Here is a 25,802-nt window from a genome sequence, read left to right on the forward strand (position 1 = left end):
GTGCTCACACCCCAATTAGCATCTCCACACTGGTGTCCAGTAGTCATCTCAAATTCCAAAATCAGATTCTCCTCATCCCCCACATCCCCAGCCTACTCCTCTTCCAGTCTTCTCTTGGTATTACTCCCCACCAGATACTCAAGTCAAAGTAAGTTGAAAACCTCTTTCTTTCATTCTGATTTTCCTTTTCCTTTCAGAAAAACAATGCAAAGGATTGTGATGTGAAAATATTGTCTTAGACTCTAGAAGTAAAAGGAAAACAATTACATTTATTGCTTTTAAAATTTACTCAGTGCACTCTATGTCAGTGCAGCCCTTCTTTAAATGTGGTCTTTTCCCTTTCTCCATATATTTTTATTGTAATTGTAATTAATAGAAGGGTTACATTATATTCACCACATAGAAGGTGCATTACTTCACAAACATTGATACCCTTTCTCATGTCTTGGTCCCCATTTCCCTCCCCCCAGTCCCACCTCTCATCTTGTTTTCCCCCCTTCCCTATCTGATTTCAAATAACCAAAAATGCATATATACAATATAACAGATAACAAGGTGAAATACTGTAACAATATGAGATAACCAAGGGACAGCAAAAGTGATGAGAGATACATAGTACATGAATGACAGCAATCACTCATTATATGGCTTTTGTTTCCATATCCTGGAGGTCCTTTCATTTAGCGTCATACTATATGGCCTTATGTATCTAGGTTTTATTCTATTGTAAATCTCTGCTAGGAGAGCCCAAGGTTTGTATTGATTATGACAAATGAAGGAGACTCTTGGACCTATCTTCCTTTGAGTCTGGCTTACTTCACTTAATATCATTTTTTCTAAGTCTTTGCATTTCTTAACAAATGGGCAATGTCGTTCTTTCTGACAGCATCATAGAATTCCATTGTGTATAAATACCACGTCTGTTGATCCGGTCATGAACTGAGGGGCATCTGGGTTGGTTCTATATCTTTGCTATGGTAAATAGTGCTGCAATGAACATCATTGTGCTAATGGATTTAGTATGTTCTTGTTTCTGGATGATTGGGTAAATGCCAAGTAGTGGAATTGCTGGGTCATAGGGGAGCTCTATGTTTAGTCTTTTGAGGCACTGCCACACTGCTTTCCATAGTGGTTGAACAAGTTTGTACTCCCACCAACAGTGTAGTAGTGATCCCTCCTGGCCACATCCCTGCCAACATCTATTGTTATTAGATTTCTTGATCATGGCCATTCTCACTGGAGTGAGGTAGAATCTTAGAGTTGTTTTGATTTGCATTTCTTTTGTTGGTCTTTTCACTTTCATATAGAAAATCTTACTTGTCTCTATCCTATGAAACATCCATTTCCCTGATGACAGTGAGATGATAAAATGATTCAAAATATGTAATATTTATAGAAGTAATGAAGTTTAGTGCTGATAGAACATTATGAAATTATTTACATTGACATAGAGTCTCTGGGATTAAACAGTGTGAACTATTAAAATCCCTTTTTTTCTGGTAGCACTGGGATTTTGAATTCAGACTTTTGTACTTGATAAGCTAGTACTCTATCACTTGAACCCATGTTCCTACATTGCTTTGCTTTTTGAATTTTGAATTTTTAAAGATAGTCATGCCTTTTGTCTAGGTGCCCTGGACCGTGATCCACCTTTTTGTTTCCTGCTTATAAATGGGATTACACATTCACCAGTTTTTTTTTTCTCTGTTGAGATGAGATCTCATGAACTTTTTGCCTATAACAGCTCTAAAATATGATCCTCTAGATCAGAGCTGATCAAGGAGCCCAGGATTGCACAAAGTAAGCCAGCACATCTGGTATAATTCTATGGGATTTTGGGGAGTGATTTATGTTTCTCTGGCTGGTTAAAAGAGTTGTAAAGACAAAAATGAATTTTAAGAAGACCATTCTGAATACTGAAATTCTATAAAAACAAAGTTAATCTGAGAAAGAAACTTGCCTTAGACTTTCTTTACAGCAGCAGCTATTGGGGAGGGGGGAGCAAGGAGAAAGCAACCTTTGCATCTTGCTCTTCTGTCTCCATGAGTTTAATTCCTTTCATCTCTTGGATGGATATTTCCAGTGTCATTATAAAACTTTGATTACAAAGTGATATTTAATACAAGATTTTTATAAAATATGTGATGAGAAGGAAACAATATGGGCTAAGTTATAGAGAAAAGAAAGGGAAACATAATCCACTGTCCTGGTGGTCTCGAAGAGCATGGTGTGTGGAGCCATTGGCTGGGGGGAGTAGATGCCCTGAGCTGAGTACCTACCAATGTGCAAACTGAAAGGTGCTTGGAGGGGTCTGGAAGGCTAATCTCTTTCCAATGTGACTCAACTTGACCTCCACCCACCTGCCCCTGCATTTCCCTAGTCTGCAGAGATGATCATGGCCAATTTACATAGCTCAGGTTGTGATTTTCATGATAGGGGAATCCTCTCACGTGGCACAAAAATGTCTGCATTGGCTGGGTGAGAAGGAAATTCACACAAAACCATTTATTGGCATTGGGTTGGAAATGAATCTCTCTTTCCTCATTCAGATTCACTTTCTTCCTTCGTTAAGTCTTTTCAATTTTCATTCAATAAAGGGTAAATTTTTCCTTTACCTCTTGAATCTAAGACAGTATTATTGCATCACAATCCCTTGCTTTGTTTTCCTGAAAGAAAAAGCAAAATCGAAATGAAAGAGGCTGTCCACTTAGTTGACTTTGAGTATCTAGTGGTGAGTTATACCAAGAGAAATGTTTACAAGAAGGTGGTCTCTAGACTATGTCAGGCCACCAGAGTATCCCACTTTCTGTGCTGATTTATAAGTCCTGACCACTTCCCTTCAGGATAGGGTTGGGTATCTGTGTTTTAAACATCGCATAGAATTTGAGAACCACTGGCAGTAAAAGCTATTTTCCAGGACTTACTTTCAAATATTTTTCTCTGAAGGTAGAGATTATCTCATTCTGATGGAATTCTGAATCAGGGAGAATGAATAAATAAATGGATAAACGTCTAAAACCCCACAAGGAGTTTGTGACTGGGTTTTTAAGCCTTCATGATTCATGTGCAAAGTATTAAGTGCTCAATTGTCCAAATCTGAACAAACTCTGTAGGTTCTGATTGTTAAATGATGATTCCAAACCTATGCATTTATTTTTATGTTCAGGAAGGAAGATTTAAATGCCATATAAAGTATGTCGTATCAATTTATGATTGTACACTGCAAGCAAACCACTAAAAATCTGCTTTCAGTGTTGTATAATATGGTGCCCTTGGGGAAGATAACTAATTTGCTGGTTAGAAATTCTAGTGAGTTCCAGGTTCCCTTTGGTAAACAAAATATTACAGATTGTGACAAAGAACAAAGAATAAGAAGCCAGAAAGTCAGATACTGATATAGTGTATTTTATTAATCTATATGTTCTAGTTTAATTCTTATTTTGACTCAATGCTATGAACCCCTGATTTAATTTATTGATTTTAGAGTGTGGCCAAATTTTGTTTATGAAGGATAAGTTTATAACTGTAGAGGTAAAGTTTAAGTTTTGCTTGTACAAGAGATTACCTGTTTACTAATGTGGTCAATGTGAAATGTAAACCAGGCAAGTAAACCATCCGTGTTATTTTAAGTCTAAGTAGAAAAAAAGCCAAAGAGCAATTTTGGTATAAGTATTTGGAAGATACACAAGGAATGTAAACCTAAAATTAAAAATTTAAATAGAATAATGCAAATTAAAATGAGTAAAGTCAGAAGATAACAAAATCCATGGCTAAATATACACAATATCCAAGAATCATTCAAAAAGTTCTATCACTGGCTTTTTATCTGAAGTTAAGACTGTATACTCAAATGATTTCTTATTCCTTTTATTGAAATCAGCTGGTATTAAAAGTCAGTTTTAGGAGTTTTGATATAGCTTTTTAGTTATGGAATCTGAAACATGGACTGGCTGAATCAGAAATAGATGTGATACTGAAATTCATGCTAGAACTAAGATTTTGGGGCTTATTTATTGGGTTTCTTTGAGATCATTTTTAAAAATTTTACTGTTTTATAATAGTTTTATTTTTTTAACAATACCCAGAGAATGACTATCTGCATTTTGGTATTTGCCATTCATATGTCTTCAATATGAACTCACTGATACTGTACATATGTCAGTATATTATTTTCACCAAAGAATTTATGAATGTCAGTTATATATACTTATATACACATGCATATTTTTCTTATCACATTCCATTGAGGGTTGGACTTTCATATGGTATTCTATACTTTGAAAGTACCAGAAAATATTTAATGTTTTCTGTTGAACCATTAAGTTATGCCCAATTTTTCTACTTTTGTAATCAATTTTGCAGAAACTTTTGTCAGACAATTTTTATAGAATAAATTGCTAGACATAGAATTGCTGCATCAAACAAAATGACCACTTAAATCTGAGAGCCATTCTAAAGTTGGCTCAAAAATGGTGTCAATATATACACATATATATGTATATATGTGTATATATATATATATGTACATATTTTTCTTGTGAGTCTGGCCTAGGCACTGTCCCTGAGCTCTTCAGCTCAAGGCTGTCTCCCTACTTCTTGAGCCATAACCTCACTTTCAGTTTTTTAGTGATGAACTGGAGATAAGAGTCTCACATTATTTAGTGCCCAGGCTGGTTTTGAACCGCGATCCTCAGTTCTCTGCCTTCTGAGTAGCTAGGATTACAGGAGTGAGCCACCATGCCTGGCTTCAATTTATTATTTTTATTAGCAATGCCTCAAGGGAAATAATTCAGAAACTTAATGAGCAATTAAGGGTTTTGTTAAACTCTCAAATGTTTGTAAACTTTTGATTATCACTTAAAACTTTGTCAATTTAACACAGGATTCTTTTTTGGGGGGAAGAATAATTTATTTTTTATTGTTTTCATATATTTTTTATTGTAATTAATAGAAGGGTTACATTATATTCACCAGATAGAAGGTGCATTACTTCACAGACATTGATACCCTTTCTCATGTCTTGGTCCCCATTTCCTTACCCCCACTGCACCCCTCATCTTGTTTTCCCCCCTTCCCTGTCAGATTTCAATTAATCAAAAATGCATATATACAATATAACAGATAACAAGGTGAAATACTGTAACAATATGAGATAACCAAGGGACAGCAAAAGTGATGAGAGATAACATAGTACATTAAGGACAACAATCACTCATTATATGGCTTTTGTTTCCATATCCTGGAGGTCCTTTCATTTAGCATCATACTATATGGCCTTATGTATCTAGGTTTTATTCTATTGTAAATCTCTGCTAGGAGAGCCCAAGGTTTGTACTGATTATGACAAATGAGGGAAACCATTGAGCCTAAGTTTCTTTGAGTCTGGCTTACTTTACTTAATATGATTTTTTTCTAAGTCTTTCCATTTCCTTACAAATGGGGCAATGTCATTCTATCTGACATCAGCATAGAATTCCATTGTGTATAAATACCACATCTGTTGATCCGGTCATGAACTGAGGGGCATCTGGGTTGGTTCCATATCTTTGCTATGGTAAATAGTGCTGCAATGAACATCGTTGTGCTAATGGATTTAGTATGTCCTTGTTTCTGGACGATTGGGTAAATACCAAGTAGAGGAATTGGTGGGTCATAGAGGAGCTCCATGTTTAGTCTTTTGAGGAACTGCCATACTGCTTTCCATAGTGGTTGAACAAATTTGCACTCCCACCAACAGTGTAGTAGTGATCCCTCCTGGCCACATCCCCTCCAAAATCTGTTATTACATTTCTTGATCATGACCATTATAACTGGAGTGAGGTGGAATCTTAGAGTTGCTTTGATTTGCATTTCTTTTATGGTTAGAGATGTCGAGCATTTCTTCATGTGTCTATAAGCCATTCTTATTTCTGCTTCAGAGAAGACTCTCTATAAGTCTTTGGCCCATCTTTTATTGGGATGGTTGTTTCTTTGGAGATTAGTTTTGGAGTGATTCAATTTTTTGAGCTCTTGATATATGTTAGATATTAGGTTTTTTTCTGTTGTATGGTTAGTGAAGATCTTCTCCCACTCTCTAGGCTTTCTAGTTAATTTGCTAGCTATGTCCTTTGTCATACAGAAGCTCTGCAGTTTAATGCAGTCCCACTTATCCAGAGTTTCTCTGATTTGTTGTGTTTCTGGGTCCTTATTAAGAAAGTTTTGACCTGTGCCAAGGAGACCTAGTGTAAATTTTTCGGTGTATCTGCTTTTTTCCTCGAGGTCTTTGATCCATTTGGAGTTCATCCTGGTGTAAGGTGACACAGATAGATCCAACTTTAGTTTTCTGCAGGTACTTAACCAGTTTTGCCAGCACCACTTGTTGAAAAGTCTGTCTTTCTTCCATTCTATTTTTTTTGCTCCCTTATCAAAGATTGGATGGCCATAAGTTTGTGCGTTAATATCTGGTCCTCAGTTCTATTCCATTGGTCTTCAGGCCTGTTCTTGTGCCAGTACCAAGCTCTTTTGGTCACTCTAGCTCTGTAATAGAGTCTAAAGTTTGGTATTGAAATTCCTCCTGCGCTGTTCTTTCTGCTAAGAATTGTTTTTGCTATACAGGTTCTCTTATTATTCCATATGAAATTTTGGATTGCCTCTTCTGTTTCTTTAAAGAATGACATTAGGATATGGGTGGGTATTGTGTTGAATTTGTAGATATCCCTTGGAAAAATTGTCATTTTCATGATGTTCATTCTTCCAATCCAGGAGCATGGGAGGCCTTTCCATTTCCTCACTTCTGCTTTAATTTCCTTTTTCAGGGTTTTAACGTCGTCATCAAAAAGGTAGTTAAGATAATTCCTAGGTACTTTATTTTCTTTGAGGCTGTCACAAAATTTAGTTAATTCCTAGGTACTTTATTTTCTTTGAGGCTATCACATAAGGAGTTGCTTTCCTGATTGTTGTAGGCTTCTTATTTTAATTTTCATCTGTTGTACCAGTTAGATAGTACCCTGTATTGTGTCCCCCATGGAATCATACCCTGACTTGGCTGGTAGGGGGAGCCATACACTGCCTGACTTGGCATGTAATTGTGGTCTTGTAAGACAAACAAGCTGGTGATTACTTTTTTCCTTGTGATGTACTGCAGATGTGACTCATATACTCCTGCCTAAGTGCTACCATTGAGCAACTTCCTCAGCCCCAGGAATGATTGACCTTATGTTGTCTGTGGATAGCTAATGGAATGTCTTGTGGACATTGGCCTCAACTTGTTGAATGTAGACTCTTCTTTTCTCTCTTCTTTTCTTATCTTTTATCTTATCTTTTCTTTCCTTCCCTTTCCACTCTTTTCTTCCTTTTCTTTTTCTCCTTTTCTTCCACTTTATTCTTCTCTTCTTCCTCCTCTTTCTTTTTCTTTTTCTGGGGGAAGGATCGCTTTTTGTAGCCTAAGTTATCCTTAGACATCCAATCCTCTTGCCCTATTGATGCTCTTTCCCTCTCTTTTTAACCTTGCTAGTGGAATGCTTAATAGAATTAAGCCATTCAACTACACCATTGAACCATCAGCCAATCCCTAATGACCACTGTGATATCACAGAGAAACTATTTTACTGAACTACTACTGCACCTTGACGCTTGGATTTCTTACAATCCTGACTTTTGTTTTGATTATGTTATCTTACGGTGCTGTACCTCCATAATGGTTTCTTATTTCACACAGGCATTCTTACATCGAATGAACCAGTGTGCAGCAGCAAAAGTTGACAAAAATGTAACAGAGGAAACAGTGAAGGTAAGGAAGCACAATGGTACCTTGATGCAATTCAAGCATGAGCTCCCGTAGATCCAAGTAGGATGCCCCGTTGAGGCCCTCCTGTATTTTTGTTTTGTTTTGTTTTATTGGCCAGTCCTGGGGCTTGCACTCCTTAAGCTTTCTTAAGGCTAGCACTCTACCACTTGATCCATAGCAACACTCCAGTTTTTTCTGTGTATGTGGTACCAAGGAATCAAACCCAGGGTTTCCTGCATGTTAGGCAAGTACTCTACCACTAGGCCACTCTCACATCCTTCCGTTTGTATTATCTCTAGTTTTTCTCTAAATTCCTTACTTTTGTTGACAATAATCTGACAAAGAGGACCTGGGCTTTAAGTAAAGACAGAAAATATAGGTTGAAAGTCAAACAGAAATCTTGGAAATATTTGAAATGGAGAAGCAAAATACAAATAAGAATAAAAACTTTAGTGTCTACCAGAGGGAGGACATTGAGCAAAGTGTCAGAAGATGGCTACAGATGGTTCCAGAAGGCAGAGCTGGGCAAATGTGAATTCTAGTCTCTCTGATCACTACATGATGAGGTTTTGATGGTCCACTGGAATGCAGAAAAGAAAATATCCTCATTCTATCTCCAGTTCAGAAACATATAGGTAAGATTTCTTATAGAATGTAGGGAAGGGAGCCGAGGATAAAGTTGGGTGACATAGTGATCCATAACATGTGCAAGGTTTGGTCTCTATGCCACCACCACCTTCCACACTCACAGGAAAAAGAGGGTAAATGAAAAACTGTCATTCAAGTTGCTTGTATATGTCACCATTGATATTGATGGTGAGAACATATTTTATTTTACTAAAAATATTCTAAGGATTTTTTTTGTTCTGGTCAGTCGTGGGGCTTGAATTCCGGGGTTGGATGCTGTCCCTGAACTCTTCAACTCAAGGCTAGCACTCTACCACTGGAGCCATAATGCCACTTCTGGTTTTCCAGTGATTAATTCGAGATGAGAGTCTCCCAAACTTTCAGGCCTGATCTGGCTTTGAACTGTGATTCTCAGATCTCAGTAGCTAGATCTCAGTAGCTGGAATTAGAGGTGTGAACCACCAGCACCTGACCTCTAAGGATTTTTTTTTGTTTCTTTCATTTGAAATTTACCTCCCAATGTTTCCTCCCGTGAGAACATTGTAGTGAGTAAGCTTTTGGCTGCTAGAGAAAAAGTAACCTATGATAATTCAAATAGACTCAAAGATCCTTTCTCTTCAAATGAGGCACCTGGAAGGGAAGGAGAGGTTTCCAAGATGCATTTGGAAGGCCAGCAAGTTGTGAGTCTCCCCAAAGACTCACTGTGACTTCGAAAGCTCACTCCTCCTGCAGTCAAACACAGTGATGCTGTAGCTGTTCCACATGCAAGGGGCATCTTTTGCAGGGAGGGGTGCTCTTCTAGCATACCCTTCTTAAGAGCAAAGGCACCCTTCTCCCAAAAACCTACTAGCAAGTCTACCCATAGCACTGCATCTCACTGTAGAGTGGGGCTTCTCACTAAGAGCCTGGCATAGGTCCCTGGTGCTTAATCTGTGGAGGAGTAGAGGAAAAGCCCATGTAAAATGGAATTCTGTTAATTGGTGAGGAGGAGATAAGAATGCATATGGGAAGCTACTAGCTATTCACACTGAGCTTTTCAATTCAGAGAATGTCATTTTTAAAATATAAGCTGGCTTCAATACTTAACATATTCATTTATTTTTACAGATGTTGTTCTCGAACATTGAAGAAATCCTTGCTGTACACAAAGAATTCTTAAACGTTGTAGAAGAATGCTTGCAGCCTGAACCTAATGCTCAACAGGAAGTGGGAAGCTGTTTTCTCCATTTTGTAGGATATATATATATTTTTTTTTCCTCTTCTTATTTTAAAAGTTTTTTTTCTGTTTGAGGGAGTGGGTTAACCCTTGGCAGCATAATGTGTGCGAATTCATTCCTTATATTATTCGAAATAAAATATGACATCCAAAATTTGGGATCTTTTAAGGCCAGCGAAGTCTTATACTAGAAGCCAGAAGTGGGGAGGGAGGCCAGGGGAGGGGTGTGTGCCTCTCATCATCTGTTTTACTCAGCAAAGAATAAGCACTCTTTTCCTCTCCTCCTCCCCAAGTTCATCCTTCCTATCCTCTGTAGCTTTGAATCCTAATGAATATTCAGACTGTTCATAAAGTATAGATTTTTATGTTTCCCCCAAACATAGAACCTTTTCCTTTTGAGGCAGAAAATACTGACTCTTCTAATGGTGTGAGGAGCCTCTCATTAGTCTGAACACTTCACCTCATCAACTTGTGGCACTCCTAAAGGTGAACATACCCATTATGTCTCGTGGCTGGATTTTCCCTAAGAATGGCTTCTGAGGTTTTCCCGAGGGAACAAGGAGTCTGGGATCATATCCTGTACCTGGGTCCCCACTTCCCAGTTTGTATCCATGGGAACTAGAAAGGATGTTTGCAATAGATTTACAAAGTCACAAACTACTTACATGGGGAAAATTGATTTTTAGACCTCAAGGGTCTTCATGGTAACCAGAGAAATGAACAACAACAAAGGAATGGTGTGATGTATCATCTCTTTGATGCTACTTTTCAGAATGCCCACTTGAATCCACATATATATCAAATCAAAAATGGCATACATCTAAGTGTGCCATTTAAAGTGTGTGAGAGTACTTTTACAGATATCCAACTCTGTGTGCTTTAGGTTCCCTTTAGGTTTTTTTCCCCCTCTGAAATTATCTATATATGGTTTCTAGACCTCCCAATATATGACAAGCCATCTGTCTCTATGCTCTATGGGTACTTTTAAGAAATATTTCATAAAGGTAACTATCGAAGGGAGAGTCTCATTGAGCATAGAGAAATTAAGTTGTACTTCACTTAGGCACAGCTGGAAGCCAAGTGTTTGTGGCCACTTATTTAAGCCTGTTTCCTTTCAAGAAAAATCTCAGAATCTTGTGCCAGTTGGAGTGGCTGTTGCATTAGACTAGGCCAGCCATGGGAACCTTAACATCCATTTTCTTAGTAACACTTTATGAATCTGTCATCCATGAATTTATCTAAACTATTTCTGAGCTGGTTTTTTTTGGTCTGGCTTGAGATAAAGTAATTTGATACTCTGCTGGCTGTATATAATGATGTTTATTGTTTCTACTTGCTTGCCGTTGACATCTCAGAGCAATTGCCTCTGTTATAGCATTTGATCAATCCTTTTTAGTTTTTTGTGTGTGCCAGTACTGGAACTTGAACTCAGAGCCTGGAAGCTATCTTTTAACTTTTGTGCTCAAGGCTGGCTCTCTACCACTTGAGTCACAGCTCTACTTCCAGCTTTTTGGTGATTAATTGGAGATAAACATCTTCAAGATTTCTCTGCCCCAGCTAGCTTTCCTGCTCAAGGCTAGAGCTGTACTATTTTGAGCCACAGCTCCACTTCCAGTTTTCTAGTGATTAATTTGAGTCAAATCTTATGGATTTTCCTTTCTGGGCTGTGATCCTCAGATCTCAGCCTACTGAGTAGCTAGAATTACAAATGTGAGCCACCTGCAATACATTTTCATTTTCATATTACTTTTTTTTTGCCAGTCCTGAGGCTTAGGTTTGTAGCTGAGCACTGTCCTTGGGCTTTCCTCAAGGCTAGTGCTCTACCACTTGAGCCACAGTACCCCTTTTGGCTTTTTCTGTATATGTGGTCCTGAGGAATCAAACTCAGGGCTTCATGCATGCTAGGCAAGCACACTACTACCAGGCCATGCTCTCTGTCCCAATCCTGTTACTTTTTTAAATTGGCATTTGAAAGTCACTAGTCATAGTCACTTTGGGAAATATCTGACACAGGTGGGAAAGACCTTAAAGATCAGGCAAATAAAATTTCTTTTTTGAAGGAATCCTCTCTGTCCATCTGTGAAGACCGTTTATTTTGATCCTACTTGGTAACTGTTATTGGCAGCCCTAAGTTCTTCTAAGAACTCAGTATTGATCTCTTATCTCCTTTGGCAAGGTCCACCCAATAGTCCTAGTATTACATTTTGCAGTTACACAGCATGGTCAATCATTCATGATATGACAGCTATTTGCAAACAGCTACTCTCCTCTGACTCTTCTAAGTTACCAGATATGCTTCTTTGAAATGACTGCTCAGATGTCGTATTGTGTCTCGGGGTCTATCATTACTGAAGTAATCTGTTGCTGTCTATTGTCTTGTTGGCCAATGTCTCTTAAACAGAGCTGTGTGGGTTGGCTATGTGAACTTCAGAGCATCTTTTGCTGTTTCTGGGTGATCTGGCAACAATTTCGATTAAAATGACAGTCTTCCTTCTCCCTGCTTGGGAATCATGAGTTCATCCCACTAGACTGGGGATCAGAAATTGCATCTTGGTTTTGTTTTGTCTTTTCTTTTTCTGTGCCAGTCCTAGAGTTTTAGCTTAGGGCCTGGTTATTGTGTCTGAGCTGAGCTCTTTATTTTTCTTTTGGTCAAGGCTAGTGCTCTTATCAATTGAGCCACTGCTCCACTTCTGGCTTTTTAGTGGTTACATGGAGATTAGAGTGTCAAGGTCTTTCCTGCCCTGGCAAGCTTTAAACCTTAATACTCAGATCTCAGCATCCTGAGTAGCTAGGAAGAGAGCAGTGAGCCACCAGCACCCCCACTAGAAGTTACATTTTGTTGTTGTTATTGTTGGTTGTGGGCTTGAACTCTGGGCCTGGGTGTTGTCCTGAAGTTACATCTTTTTAAGGCTATATCTGAAATCTGATCACAAAGCTAAGCACCCTCTTTCTGCTTTGCCATCATTTAGAACATTCACATTGCTGCATTCATCATATTACAGTATAACTATAAACATCCAGTGTAACTTTTGAGTGTAGCTTTATAAGCTATATGTATACCACATAAGCTTGAATTTCAAAGTGGCAATAAAATGATCCTATTATGTTTTAAATTCACAGAAGGACAAGTTTCGTATCTATGATGAATATTGTAGTAACCATGAGAAGGCACAAAAATTGCTTCTTGAACTTAACAAAATAAGAACAATACGGACATTTCTTTTGGTAAGTGCATGTTTATGTGTTACTGTGTTCATGAGCAGATAGAAATCAATGAGTCAAAAGCTGTTTGTGAGATGACTTTTGGTGTAGCCACATAAGGAAACCTGAATCTTTCTGTAACTGTTGACATGGGAGCTGGGATAAGCTTGCAGGTTCAGCTTATATCCCCTCCTGGTTGGCTAAGAATCCTAGTGAGTGAAGAGTGCATGCCAGTGTTCATTCAGGCTTCCCATCTTTAGTCCATAGGGTTTCATTTACTTCTAGTGGGATCTTTAAATAGAACAGTAACAGAAAGGAAGAAAATCTTACCCATAGGAAGAATGTATGTGTAAAGACCGACCTTTCTCCTCTCCACATCCCTTATCCTATTTTCACATCCCAGCAAGAATTATACATTTTAGGTGTTTTAAAGGAAGCACACATAAAATTCATGAAGCGTTCCATATTTTTAAATTATTTAACCTTTACCACCTGCAACATTTGATTTTAAATTATATGATTGCAAGCAAAACAAATGATAATGAAACAGATATATGTGGTGAGAGAACAAGGAAAATATCGTGCATGCTATCTAATATGTATCCAAGTGTGTATGTATTTATGATTATATAAACATATGCATGTATATAAAAATATACATTATTGATCATAAAAAAGTATATCTAGTAGCTCCTTAGGTCATTCTAATTGCCACCGAAAAAAAACACACTATAAGTATTTAATTCCATCACCCAAATCCAGTTCTAATGTATTTGCCCTGGGTTCGATTCCTTGGTACCACATATACAGAAAAAACCAGAAGTGGTGCTGTGGCTCAAGTGGTAGAACACTAGCCTTGCGAGAGCCTAAGGGCAGTGCCCAGCCCCTTAAGTTCAAGCCCTGGAACTGGCAAAACAAAGAAAAAAGTTCTTGAATCCCTTTCAGCCCATGTCTCCTTTTTCCAGAGCAAACATTGATTTGCTTTCATCTCTCCAGATTTGCCTTTTCTAGTGATTTTATATAAATGGTCCAAACAGTGTAATCTTTTGGGCCTGACTTCTTTTACTTGTAAGTTGTTTCCTAGAGTCATCCTTAAACCATATATCCATTTCCATTCATTTTATTACTGCATAATATTCCATTTATTGATATACTCTTTTATCTATTTACCAACTAACAAATATCAGTTCTGGCCCTAGTTTATAATAAAAACTATTACATATAATATATACTTTATAATATACTGTTACAAAAACATTCATTCACAAGTTTTTTTTGTTTTTGTTTTTGGTGAGTGAGTCTTGAACTTGGCCCGGGCACTGTCCCTGAGCTCTTCAGCTCAAGGCTACCATCCTACCCTTGAACCAAGCCCCACTTCCCTTCTTGTTTTCTAGAGGTTAATTGGAGATAAGGGTCTCAGGTCCTTTTGTGTCTGGTCTGGCCCTGAACCTTGATCCTCAGATCTCAGCCTCCTGTGTAGCTAGGATTATAGTCACAAGTCTTTTTGCATGTGTACATTTTCATTCTTGGATAGATACTAAGTGAAATTGCTGGCTCATTTGGTAAGTTGATGTTTAACTGAGAAACTTCCTATTGGCAATTTCTGTGCCATTCCTACTACCCTGTATTGAGAATTTTGGTTTCTATTTATCTTTGCCCACACTCAGTGTTGGCCGTCTTTCTGACGATAGCCACACAACTGAATTTGTAGTAATATCTTACAGCAGTGCAAGTCGCAAGTTTTCTAATGACTAACAATGCTAACTGTACTTTCATGTACTTATTGGCCATTCATATATCTGTTTTCATAATGTGCTTATTGAAATATTTTAAATATTTTGAAATTGAAATACTAATCTTCTATTGACTGTAAATGTTAAATTGTTTGGGGGTATAAGTTCTGTTTTGAATATACAATTATATATCCAAAACAATGAGCATCTTCATTAAAAAGTAGTTTTTGTAAAATCAGGAGTTTTGAATATTAATGAAAAGCCAATTTAGTACTTTTTTTTTGCATTGTGACTACGTTTTTCTGTTTTAAGAAATCTGTATTCCAGGACTTGTACTTTTTGTTTCCCTAAATATTTCATTCTTTGGATGCTATTCTGACTAGAATTATCTTTTTTTTTAAAGCTTGTATGTTTTTATTATTTCAACTTTTAAAAGTGTCTTTGGTAAATACTCATTGGGGAATGGAAGTTTTTTGTGTTCCAAGTTCTAAACATGATTAGGTTGAGTTTTTGTAATACAGGAGATTTGAAGAACTCAAAATTACATAGTTAGCTATAGCAAATCAGGTCTTAGCTATGAACTTGGGAAGCATCAGACTAGTACTAGAATTATCTTAATGTCATTTTTAATTGGTCATTGCTAAGATATAGAAATTTAGTTGACTTTTGTATCCTTTAATTAAATTCATGTGTTAATGCCAGTAGTTCTTCCATGGATTTTTAGAAATGTTTTTCTTACAGATTCTTATTATTTGAAAATAAAAGTAATGTGACTTCTGTCACATTACAGGGTAGATGTCTTATTTTTTCTTGCCTTACTGCACTGGCTAGTACCTTCTGAAGATTAATGACTAGAAGTGCTAAAAACAGGCAAACAGGCATGCTTTTTTTTTTTTTGCTGTGGAGGATAATAGAGAAACATGTGGCAGACGTTCTTTCTTAAGTTCCTATTATATTCCTAGTTTATTGAGAGTTTTGATTATGATCTTTTTTCTTTTGAAATGTATATGTTTAAAATTGTGCCATTGTTACATATGATATGAATATGGTTTATATAAGTTAATAAAACTATGCATTATCATTCATGTTTTATTTATACAGTTAATAAAATGGGATACTGAGTTCAAATATATTTTTTCACCATCTAATTTTGTCAGTTTTTGCTTTATTTTGGGGCTCAGTTGTTCAATGAATTCATGGATTTTATATCTATACTTATATTTGTCATTATGAGAATTTATTCTTTTTCTTGAGTTTTATTTCTTTTGTTAATATCTATTTTTCCTGATATCGTTATAGCCATGATGGCTCTCACAGTCTGTAATACTATGTTTATGTCATATTTGGTTAGAAACTATTTCAGGGTTTCAAAATATTTTAGTAGAAAGTTGGAGATTACTTTTTAAAAAATTTAGTGTGTCAATCTTTTTGCCTTTTTATTTTAGTGTTTAGCTTTCTAAAACTTTATTGTAGTCGTTGTTATATTTGTGTTTATATGTACTATTTGTCATTTATCATATATGTTTCATTGCATTATAAGTCTATTCTTATTTTGCCTATTTTTTGTGTCAAATTTCAGCGTACTATTTTAATTTCCTATTATTCTTTAAACTATATTTTAGATTTCTTTATTTAAGTTATTTTTCTAGAAACTACAATATATGTCATAATTTATCAGGTTCATTTTAGATTAATACCGACTAGAATATATGGAAACATTTTGGATATACTTCCTGTGTAGAAATGGAAAATATCCTATTTCCTTTCTGCATTCTGTCATTGGCACATATATCACATTACATTTGTTTTGAGTGGTACAACACAGTGTTGTAATTTTTCCTTGTCTACCATATTTTCTATTTTCCTGCATTATTCGGCTTATTTCTTTCTATATATTTGACATGATATTAAAGTCAGTTTAAATCACATTCTTAGAATATCTTGTAATTCATTTATGCTACCAGTAGCCGCATTGAGTTTTTATTTACTTAGGAGGAATATCTTTGTTTAGTCTCCTTTTATTTCCAGGGCCGGGGAGGTACCAGTATTGGAATACTGGGGCTGGAACTCAGTATCTGGTTGCTTTTTGGTGATTAATTGGAGATAAGAGTCTTATGGGGTTTTCTGCCTCAGCTGGCTTTAAACTGTGGTCCCCAGATCCCAGCCTCCTGAGTAGCTGGGATTTTAGCTCCAACTTGCCTCCATGTTTGATTGTTTTGGTGGCTATAGAATACATTATTGTAGATTATTTTCCTCTCAGCTATTTTAACACATTGTTCTGCTACCTGATGGCTTTTCTGATGAGAATGTATCTGTTAGTCATACTGTTTCTATATTTTATTTTATTTTATATTTATATTTTTTATATTTTATTCATTTTTCTCTTGCTATTTTCTTTGTCTTTTCACAGTTCCACTATGATGTACTCATATGTGTGAACATAATTTTTGCTTATTTTTTTTTTAAATTTGTAGGTGAGCTCCTTTAAAAATCAAATTTGAGGTGGTGGAGGGAGGGAAATGGAGACAAAAACATGAGAAGGGATATCAATGTGTGAGAAGTAATGTACCTTCTATCTGGCAAATATAACTGTAAACCCTCTATACATTAAAAGAAAAGAAAAGAAGAAAAAATATCAAATTTGAGAAGTTTTCATTGGGCACAGTTGGTAAGCATGCACCCGTCATCCTAGCTCGTCAGAAGGCTGAGATGGAATAATTACTGGAGCCTAGGAGATTAAGAGTAGGCTGGACAAGATAGACTAGGCTGGTTTGTCTTCAAACTACAACAAATCACACCCAAGTTAAAGTAACCCATAAATAATTCAGGAAGATTTTTAGCATTATATTCACTGATCCTTTTGCCCTTTGGTGACCTCACTACATGTGTGGTTTGTAAATGTAGCATTTCCTCACTGTTCATTTTTCTACAATCCTCTTTCCTTCCCTGTTTTTAAGATTGGATTATTTCTATTGATTTATCTTTATTTCACCTGATTAATCTTTTCTCCTGATGCCTTCCATTTGCTGTTTAGCCTACTTTGTGAATTATTTACTATCCTCTAGCTCTTTTCTTTTTTATTTTAAAATTTATTGTCAAGGTGATGTACAGAGGGGTTACAGTTAAGTAAGGTAATGAGTACATTTCAAAGTATTACCCCATTCCTCATTTTCTCCCACTTTCTCTCTCCCAGCTCCCCTCCCCATCTGCTAGTGCTTTAAACAAGAATAAAAACAAATATTTGAACATACTTATATTTTAACATAATATAGTTATTTCAGAAAGTCCTTGCTAAATCCAATATCTGGGTACACTTGGTGTTTTTATTGATTATGTTAGAGTCATGTTTTTCTGTTCCTTTGCATATCATGCTTTTTCAGTTTTAAAACTGGACATTTTAGCTGAGTGCTGGTGGATCATGTCTGTAATCCTAACAACTCAGAAAATGGACAATTAAAATAACTTTTAATAGCAGTTCTGGATTCTGAATTTTCTTCCCTAGATAGATTAGCATTGTTGTTGTTGTAGTTGTTATTATTATTACTATTGTTTTCTAATTTGCCTGACTTAATCTAATTTTCTCTCTCTTTTATATATGCAGTCAAAATCTCTGCTCTGCTTATTTTACAATATAGGGTTACTTTTTAGAGATGCCTCTGGTGACTGTGTAGTCTAATAGCCGTCAGTGATTTGTCAGAGACATTTAGCCATCATTAGCTTTGGAATCGATGGATCTCTATGTGACAGGGTGTGTTAGTATTGTCAAAGGTCAGGTGGTATGCCTGAGTTTAGATTTCTCCTCTTATGGTATTCTCTTAGGTTTTTCCTGAGTTTGCACAGCTACTAAATTAACGTGAGAGAAATTCAGTTTCCCAAGCCATCTCTAGCTCTCTCAGTTAGCACAGTTAAATTCTGAGCTATTTTGTGGTCTGTCACTTGCCCCAAGCTGGACTGTAATTCAGGCTAGCATTGTGTGAACTTCCTGCTTTTCTTATGAAATGGACTGATTTTATCAACAATACTTATGGGTGTGGGATTTTTTTTCTTTTCTTTTTTTTTGCCCTCAGCATCCTCCTCCTGTCCCTTTTAGCTTTAAGTTCTCTGGTGGGGGCGGGTGCTACGCTAATTGAGCTAGCTTAATTTCCTTTAGGTGGTGACTTGTGTAAAGTCCAAGCCACCCATGCTGTGATCAGGTGACCATACAGTTAGTCTGTAGTAACTCTGTGCTCACTGGCCACACATTATCTGGATAACTTTGAGACAATTTCTTTTATTTCTGATATCATTTTCCTTATTCATAAAACAGGAATGACAACTACCATTTAGAAAACATGCAGGGACAAAATCATGAGAAGGGGTATCAATGTGTGAGAAGTATTGCACCTACTACCTGACAAATGTAACTGTAACCCCTCTACACATTATCCAGACAAGAAAAAAAAGAAAAGAAAAAAAAAACATGCAGGGGTTTCCAAGGCCAGAGTAAGGATAGTGTTTATTTTGTGGCCGTGGTTATCTGCTAACTCTGTAAGTTTTTCTGACCCAGGAAAAGCTCTGGAAACGTTGTTAGCAAACATATCAATTGTTTTTTCTTCAGTAATTAAGATTACTCTTATTTCCCTATTATCTTTATTAGCAAATATGATGTGTACAATAGAGTTTCACGTTGATATTTATGAGATACTGGAAGTGTGAGATGTGGAGAGTGGTGTCTTTAAAAATTTCTCTGGGGGAAAGAAAATTTTGATTGCCTAGGGATGTGGTAGGGGATGGCACTCACGATGTACTTTGATCCCATTCACCCTGTCAAGATCACTCATTTCTAGCCCTCCTCCTGCTCCCTCCTTCCACGGAGAGTTTTTTGTGAGTTTTACGATGCTACTTTCATGCGTACATAAAATATAGTGGGGTTTGGACTCAGAGCCTTGTGCTTCCTAAGCTCTGAGGCTCTACCACTTGTGCTATGTTCCTAGTGCTAGTTATTTTAGAGATAGACTCTCTAATAAACTTTTCTTCTCAGGCTGCTTCTGAACTGTGATCATCTAGAGCTCAGATTCCTAAGTGCCTAGAATGGCAGTCATGGACCATTAGGGCAGGCAGGATGCATATCATTTATGTGTAGGTAAGTGTGGCCCAAATTGATGCCACACTTCTGCTATCACCAAGAGTTCACAATCTAACCAGGGAAAGGAAATGGAAGTGCATTCAAACTCCACATGCATTTTCTTAGGTCCCTCCAGCCCTGAGCTAGGTAAGGGGATGGCCACATTTTATTGGGGTGGTACCTCAGTCTGGAACACTTGGGATACTGAAAGTATGAGCTGTGGATAATTGTGTTTTGAAAGGCTGCTTTTGGGGAAAATGCCCTACACAGTTTAAAAGAATGTTTTGACCACACAGGGATGGAATAGGTGATGGAACTCCCGAAGAGCATTGTGGGTAAGAGCAGGCATTTGCTGCTGTGCCTTTTGTGGTGTCTGGCAAAGTTGTCTTTGTGGCTCTGGTTTTGCTGTCTTGGATACACAAATTGGGGCTGAGGCAGAGCTGTTTAGCACAGTGGAGGACTGTTTTATATCCTTTCCTCATTAGATCTTGTATAATCTCTCAATGACTACGGAACAATCAAATTTAGCAGTTTGATCCCTGAGAGACCCTCTCTTCCCTAATGGCTGTCACTCTGAAGGAATCACAGGTCACAAATTTGTTTCTGGATTGCTGACTTGGAACTTTTTCCTCCTACCTTCTGTGGAGATCTTGTGTGATTTCCTCCTCAGATACTAGCTAACTGCCTGGTAACTTCAGTGGAGTAGGATAGAAAAAGAGACGTTAGCAATCACTTGGTTAAAATTTGTCACTTTTTCAGAGAGGAAAATTAGAAATCTGAAATCTGTCCGGATTGTATCACCAATACTAATTGGTAGAATTGGCATTTATCTGTTTTGGGGAAGGAAAGGGGAATTACAAAATGGTGAGACAAAAGACAAAGGGTGAAACAATGAAACTTACAAGACACTATGTTGAAAATGAACTGGGAGATAAGGAAAGGAGTCAAGGGAGGAGAAAGTGGGAGAAAACAAAGGAAGGGGTAACAATGTTCAAGAAGAAATGTACTTGTTACCTTACTTACATAACTGTAACCCCTCTGACATCATCAGCCTTACAATAAAATTAAATTTAATTGAAAAGAGAGGCTAGAACCTAATTTGTGTGTGTGTGTGTGTGTGTGTGTGTGTGTGAGTGTGTGTGTGTGTGTGTGTGTGGTCATGGGACTTGAACTCTGGGCCTGGGCTCTTTGGTTCAAGGCTAGTGCTCTACCCCTTAAGCCAAGCATCACTTTCTGCTTTCTGGTGGTTAATTGGAGATAAGGGTCTTCCAGACTCTAGTGTCTGGGCTGGCTTTGAACTGTGATCCCGCATGACCACAGGCACCTGGTTTAGAATCTACCTTTTTATACCTGGTCTTTTCCAACACAATACACTTGTCTTTATAAACAAAATATGTATATCTGTCTTGTCTGTCCATCTGTTTGTCCGTCCATCCATCCGTCCATCTGTCTGTTCGATTATATGTTATCATCTGTCCATCTATCTATCATATATCTCTGCTTTTTCCTTCAGAGTTCATACTCAGAAGTGTATGAACAATGCTTTAAAAACATTTTTATTATCTTTCAATAGCTGTATAAAGGGGTTGATATTCACGAAAGTAATGGATGAATATAGTACATCTTGATCCATGTCATCCCTTTCAACTTTCTTACCCAATCTACTCATTCCCTTACTTACCTTGATTTTAGATTATGTATTGCTATTTTGTTTAGTATTTAACAAGGTTCCTAAGCTTAGAAAAAAATATTTTATTTTCTATATCCAATATAGAGTCAGAAGTGCTTTTTCTTTGAATCTATGCAAATATTATTTATGGCTGAAACCAGAACACTCTTCTTAAAGAAGGAAAATATGCAGTGATACATGTTTTCTTAGCTTCTCATCCTAAGACTGTGTGATGGGCAAAAGTTTCAAAGGCTTAGGTTTGATAAATGTACTTATAGATGCTTTCTTTTTCCCCAGAACTGCATGTTGCTTGGCGGACGAAAGAACACAGATGTTCCCCTGGAAGGATATTTAGTAACGCCAATACAAAGGATATGCAAGTATCCACTCCTTTTGAAGGTATTTCATTCTTGATACCTGATTATTTTCCTGGTCTTTTTAAAGAATTGCCTTTTAAAGATCCTAGTATTCAAAAAAAGTTTTTAAGGGCAAGTATAATTATTGGGAAACAAAAAGCCTCTATTTTTGCCACAAATTTATATATGGAGTAGGAAGAGGATTGTTAGTCAAAAAGCCCCTAAAAGAAGCTTTTAGTACTTTTTGTAGATGAACACTTCGTTGAGATTCATGTAAAGGAACCACGTTAGTTTCAAATTAAATCCTATTAAGTTTGTGATGATTGGTTTAGGGAGCACTTTAATTATCAGGCTCATTATGTTTAGTAAATCCAATGTTGTTATTTTTTTTTGATTTTCCAAAACTTTGTGACTTTTATGATGCCAGTGAAGTGAAAGTCAACATGTATAAGCTTGGGTTTTAAATCAATGAGTGCTATCGGTCAGTATGGAATGAGACATATCAGAAATGGAATGAAATTGCTAGGAACATGTACCACTTGAGACATACCTCTGCCACCACCATTTTGCTTGTTCCTTGGCAGTAAGACTCTCAGATTTATCTCTTCAGGTTGGCTTTGAATTTTGGTCCACAGATCTTAGCCACCTCAATAGCTAAGATTATAGGAGTGAGATACTGGCACCAGACTAATGTACATACTCTTTAAAACACCAGGAATGTCATGAACATAGTAAGTGGTTCCTTAAGATGGTAACTTATAAATGTTGGCTAGAGTTGTTTTGGTCACACTGGGGCTTGAGCTAAGAGCACCTCTTACTTGCTTTGAAAACTACACCCCCAACCCTTTTTATTTTAGTCAGTTCTGGCATAAGGTCTACCTTGAACCAGCTTGGAAATACAGTTCTCTTACTTATACAAGAAATGACAGGTGTGTGCCTTTTTGTCCATGTTTATTGTTATGATGAAGACTTGCTATTTTTTTTTTGCCTGGACTGCTTTTGAGCTGATGTCCTTGTGAGCTCCACTTCTGAACAGCTGGGGTTATTTAAGTGAACAAAAGCAGCTGTCTCTTAAAGCAAGCATACCAATCTGCACTTGTGTAAAACTTCAACACAGTGTTTACAGGGTCACACGTATTCAGGCCAACATGAATCTGACTGTGAACTACCGTAGATCTCAAACTCAGGAATACACTGTGCATATATATATAACGGCAGTTCTTCTGTTTTTGTTTGTGAATCTGAATAGATTTATTTATTCTGAGAGTGAGAGGAGATGGAGATATTAAAAACAACATCTTTTGGCAAAGTGATTGCTCTAAATCACTCATTTCTTCCAAGGGATGGTCTCAAGTGTTTTAACTGATTTCTTAGAAAAAAAAATGTCATTGTGGATACAACCTTGCCAAGCATGATCAGTTTAGAGACCCTTTCAGGAACAGAGAGATGACATCATCTTCATGAAGATGGGAACTTATTTTCATGAAGAAACATGGAGAAACTTTATATATTTAGAAGATATTTTGTTGCTTGTTATACCAGCAACTGAAAAAAAATGCGCTAGGATTCACATTCTTTTTGACCTTGGGTGATTCTTATCCAGAGAAAAATATTCAAGGAATTGGATTGCAATGATAATAAAATATAGTTTGATCTTCCTTGGTGAATGTGAAATAATTGAATTGGGCCAGTGAACATAAGGTAAAGAGCAAGTCACTTCCCAAATATTAGTACTGATTTTTTTTTGGCCACTTCATCTAATCTAAATCCATGTCTCATCTCCACACATATCTACCCGGTACCACTTAGAAGTTCTTTTCTTCAGAATTTCTGGAGAAGCTTTATTGGGTCCTTCACAGATTTGTGATCCAAGATAGCTTTGTCAAGCACCTTTTGAGTTGTGTGAGATGATTTATTCTCCCTTGTTATTAGGTTTGCATGATAGTGTGAACATAACGAATGTTGGATCAAAGTTCACAACAACATTTTCAACAAGGAAACAACCTAGGAGTCTACTACTTGCTTTACCATTTCATGGGGAGAGTTTTGAAAATGCTTTTGAAGTTTTGCCTCAGGGTTTCTGGACTGGTGTTAGCGCCAGGATGATGGTAACTGTCTTATAGCAATTGTTGCACATACACATGTGACTAATTGAAAAATAATGTGGTCACAACTGTCTAGACAGTGGGTGATGATGCTTAATTTGATGCCCGCTAAACTACAGCTGCCAACACCTCGTAACATGCTGAAAATATTAGAGATTTCTCTAGTTTCGATATCTTAAATGGAAAAATTAAATACATGCACTCCCCTAGGTTGCACACATCAAAAGCAATAAAGCAGGCTATTTGAGTATATGGATATGGGTTCATAAAGATAGAATAAGCCTGGATGATTGGAGAAAACAGCACATGTTGTCCTGTTAGTTATGAAGATCTGAAGCATTCACAAATCATTTATTTTGTTGGAGTAGAATCTATATATAGATTTTGCTTTTACTTGCAACCCATTTTCATAGTGTCTCCAAAGACGTAACTAAAAAGAATTAGATTAGTTTTGAAATTCTGGAATTGATTTGAGGATGAATTCTGTGAAAGATTCAAGGAAAACAAAATAAAACATTCATGCATACAGTTGTGCTGTGAAAACAAAAGTCTAACTTATTAAAAACAATTACCTGCTCCAAGGTAAGATCTTTGGTAGTTTTAAAAGAGAAACCTCACTCCATTGTTAAAAAATAAGCCAACTGTGTATGAAAAGTAACTGCAAAATGTGCAGCAGGACAATACTTGCTCAACTTACTGCTTTTGATCTAATCTTAGTGGAGTTTGTGATGTCACTCAGGGAAGTGGCTGTCCTGATTTTGGTAGTCTCTACTTCCTCATCAGTCTGCACCCGGTATATCAGAAAAACGGGAAGATGAAAAAACACTTTACTTTTATATATGAACAGGAATTACTGAAGCGAACGCCACGGAAGCACAGTGATTATGGAGCTGTGATGGAAGCTCTCCAAGCCATGAAAGCTGTCTGCTCCAACATCAACGAGGCAAAGAGACAGATGGAGAAGCTCGAAGTTCTAGAGGAATGGCAGTCTCACATTGAAGGCTGGGAGGTACAGTCGCTTTGTTCAAGTACCACACTTACTCTTGAGGTCATGGTTTATGGGAGCAGAACTATTCATTCTGAATAGAATCAGAAGTAGTTGTGTTCTTAGTGATCGCTTAAAGACTGCAATCAATTCTGATTGCACTCGTTATTTTACTATTTTATTTATTGAGTGTGTGTGTGTGTGTGTGTGTGTGAATACTGGGGCATGAACTCAGGGTCTCTCTTGCTTGACTTTTTTGCTTAATGCTGGTACTCTACCCCTGGTGTCACATATCTACTTCTGGATTTTTGCTAGTTAATCAGAGATAAGAGTCTCATTGACTTTTCTGCCCTGGCTGCATTCAAGCCTCAGCCTCTTGAGTGGTTAGGATTACAGGTGTGAGCCACCAGCTTCCTGCTTTTTAATGTATTTTCAAGGTGACAGTTAAGAACTTGATCTTGACTTGAGAAACTTGTGATGGAGCCAATAGATATTGAGTGCTGAGTCCTGATATTTCAGAATTTGTGCATCACAAATTATTCTCTTTCCTGTCTTAACTTTGGTCAAGAAGTACCTAGTCAGAACCATTGAGTGAATAAAAAATGCATGTGAAGTTCATTGTATGTGCTGAGGTATTATTTTCAGATTTTAATAAGTTGATATTGAATTCCACTTTAAATCTACCTAATCTGTCTGTTTTGATTTATTTCTAAAAGGAAGATATCGTCACAAGTTCCTTTTCCCTCTTAGAATGTGATTTCATTGTATACTCTAGGCTGGCCTGAAACGTGCTATTCTTTTGTCTCTGCTTCCAGAATACTGAGATTATAAGAATGCTCCAGCACACCTAGCTAGGAAAGATTTTTTTCCTAAACATAAAAAAAGCAAGTAAAGAATGTCGTTTAGAATTTGGAAGATGTTTTTAGCCCTAGTTAATTTAAATTCCAGTTATTTCCTGTGGTTGGAGTTCTAGTTTAAATTCCAGTTATTTCCTGTGGTTGGAGTTATATATTATTTCACTACTACAAACAAATAAATACC

General features: G+C 36.9%; 1 protein-coding gene across 1 annotated transcript in view; it reads left to right on the plus strand.

The window, feature by feature from the left end:
- Positions 1 to 25,802, plus strand: part of Prex2 (phosphatidylinositol-3,4,5-trisphosphate dependent Rac exchange factor 2) — a 262,087-nt gene that overhangs the window by 63,764 nt on the left and 172,521 nt on the right. Inside the window, exons 2-6 of the mRNA XM_090338918.1 lie at positions 7,697 to 7,768; positions 9,500 to 9,622; positions 12,729 to 12,833; positions 21,613 to 21,714; positions 24,624 to 24,785. Of these exons, the coding sequence (XP_090195044.1) occupies positions 7,697 to 7,768; positions 9,500 to 9,622; positions 12,729 to 12,833; positions 21,613 to 21,714; positions 24,624 to 24,785 (564 nt within the window). The remainder of the gene's footprint in view (positions 1 to 7,696; positions 7,769 to 9,499; positions 9,623 to 12,728; positions 12,834 to 21,612; positions 21,715 to 24,623; positions 24,786 to 25,802) is intronic.

This window comes from Megascapheus bottae, chromosome 9 (assembly GCF_031878675.1).
Source record: "Megascapheus bottae isolate mThoBot1 chromosome 9, mThoBot2.hap1, whole genome shotgun sequence".
In the NCBI taxonomy this organism is placed as follows: domain Eukaryota; kingdom Metazoa; phylum Chordata; class Mammalia; order Rodentia; family Geomyidae; genus Megascapheus; species Megascapheus bottae.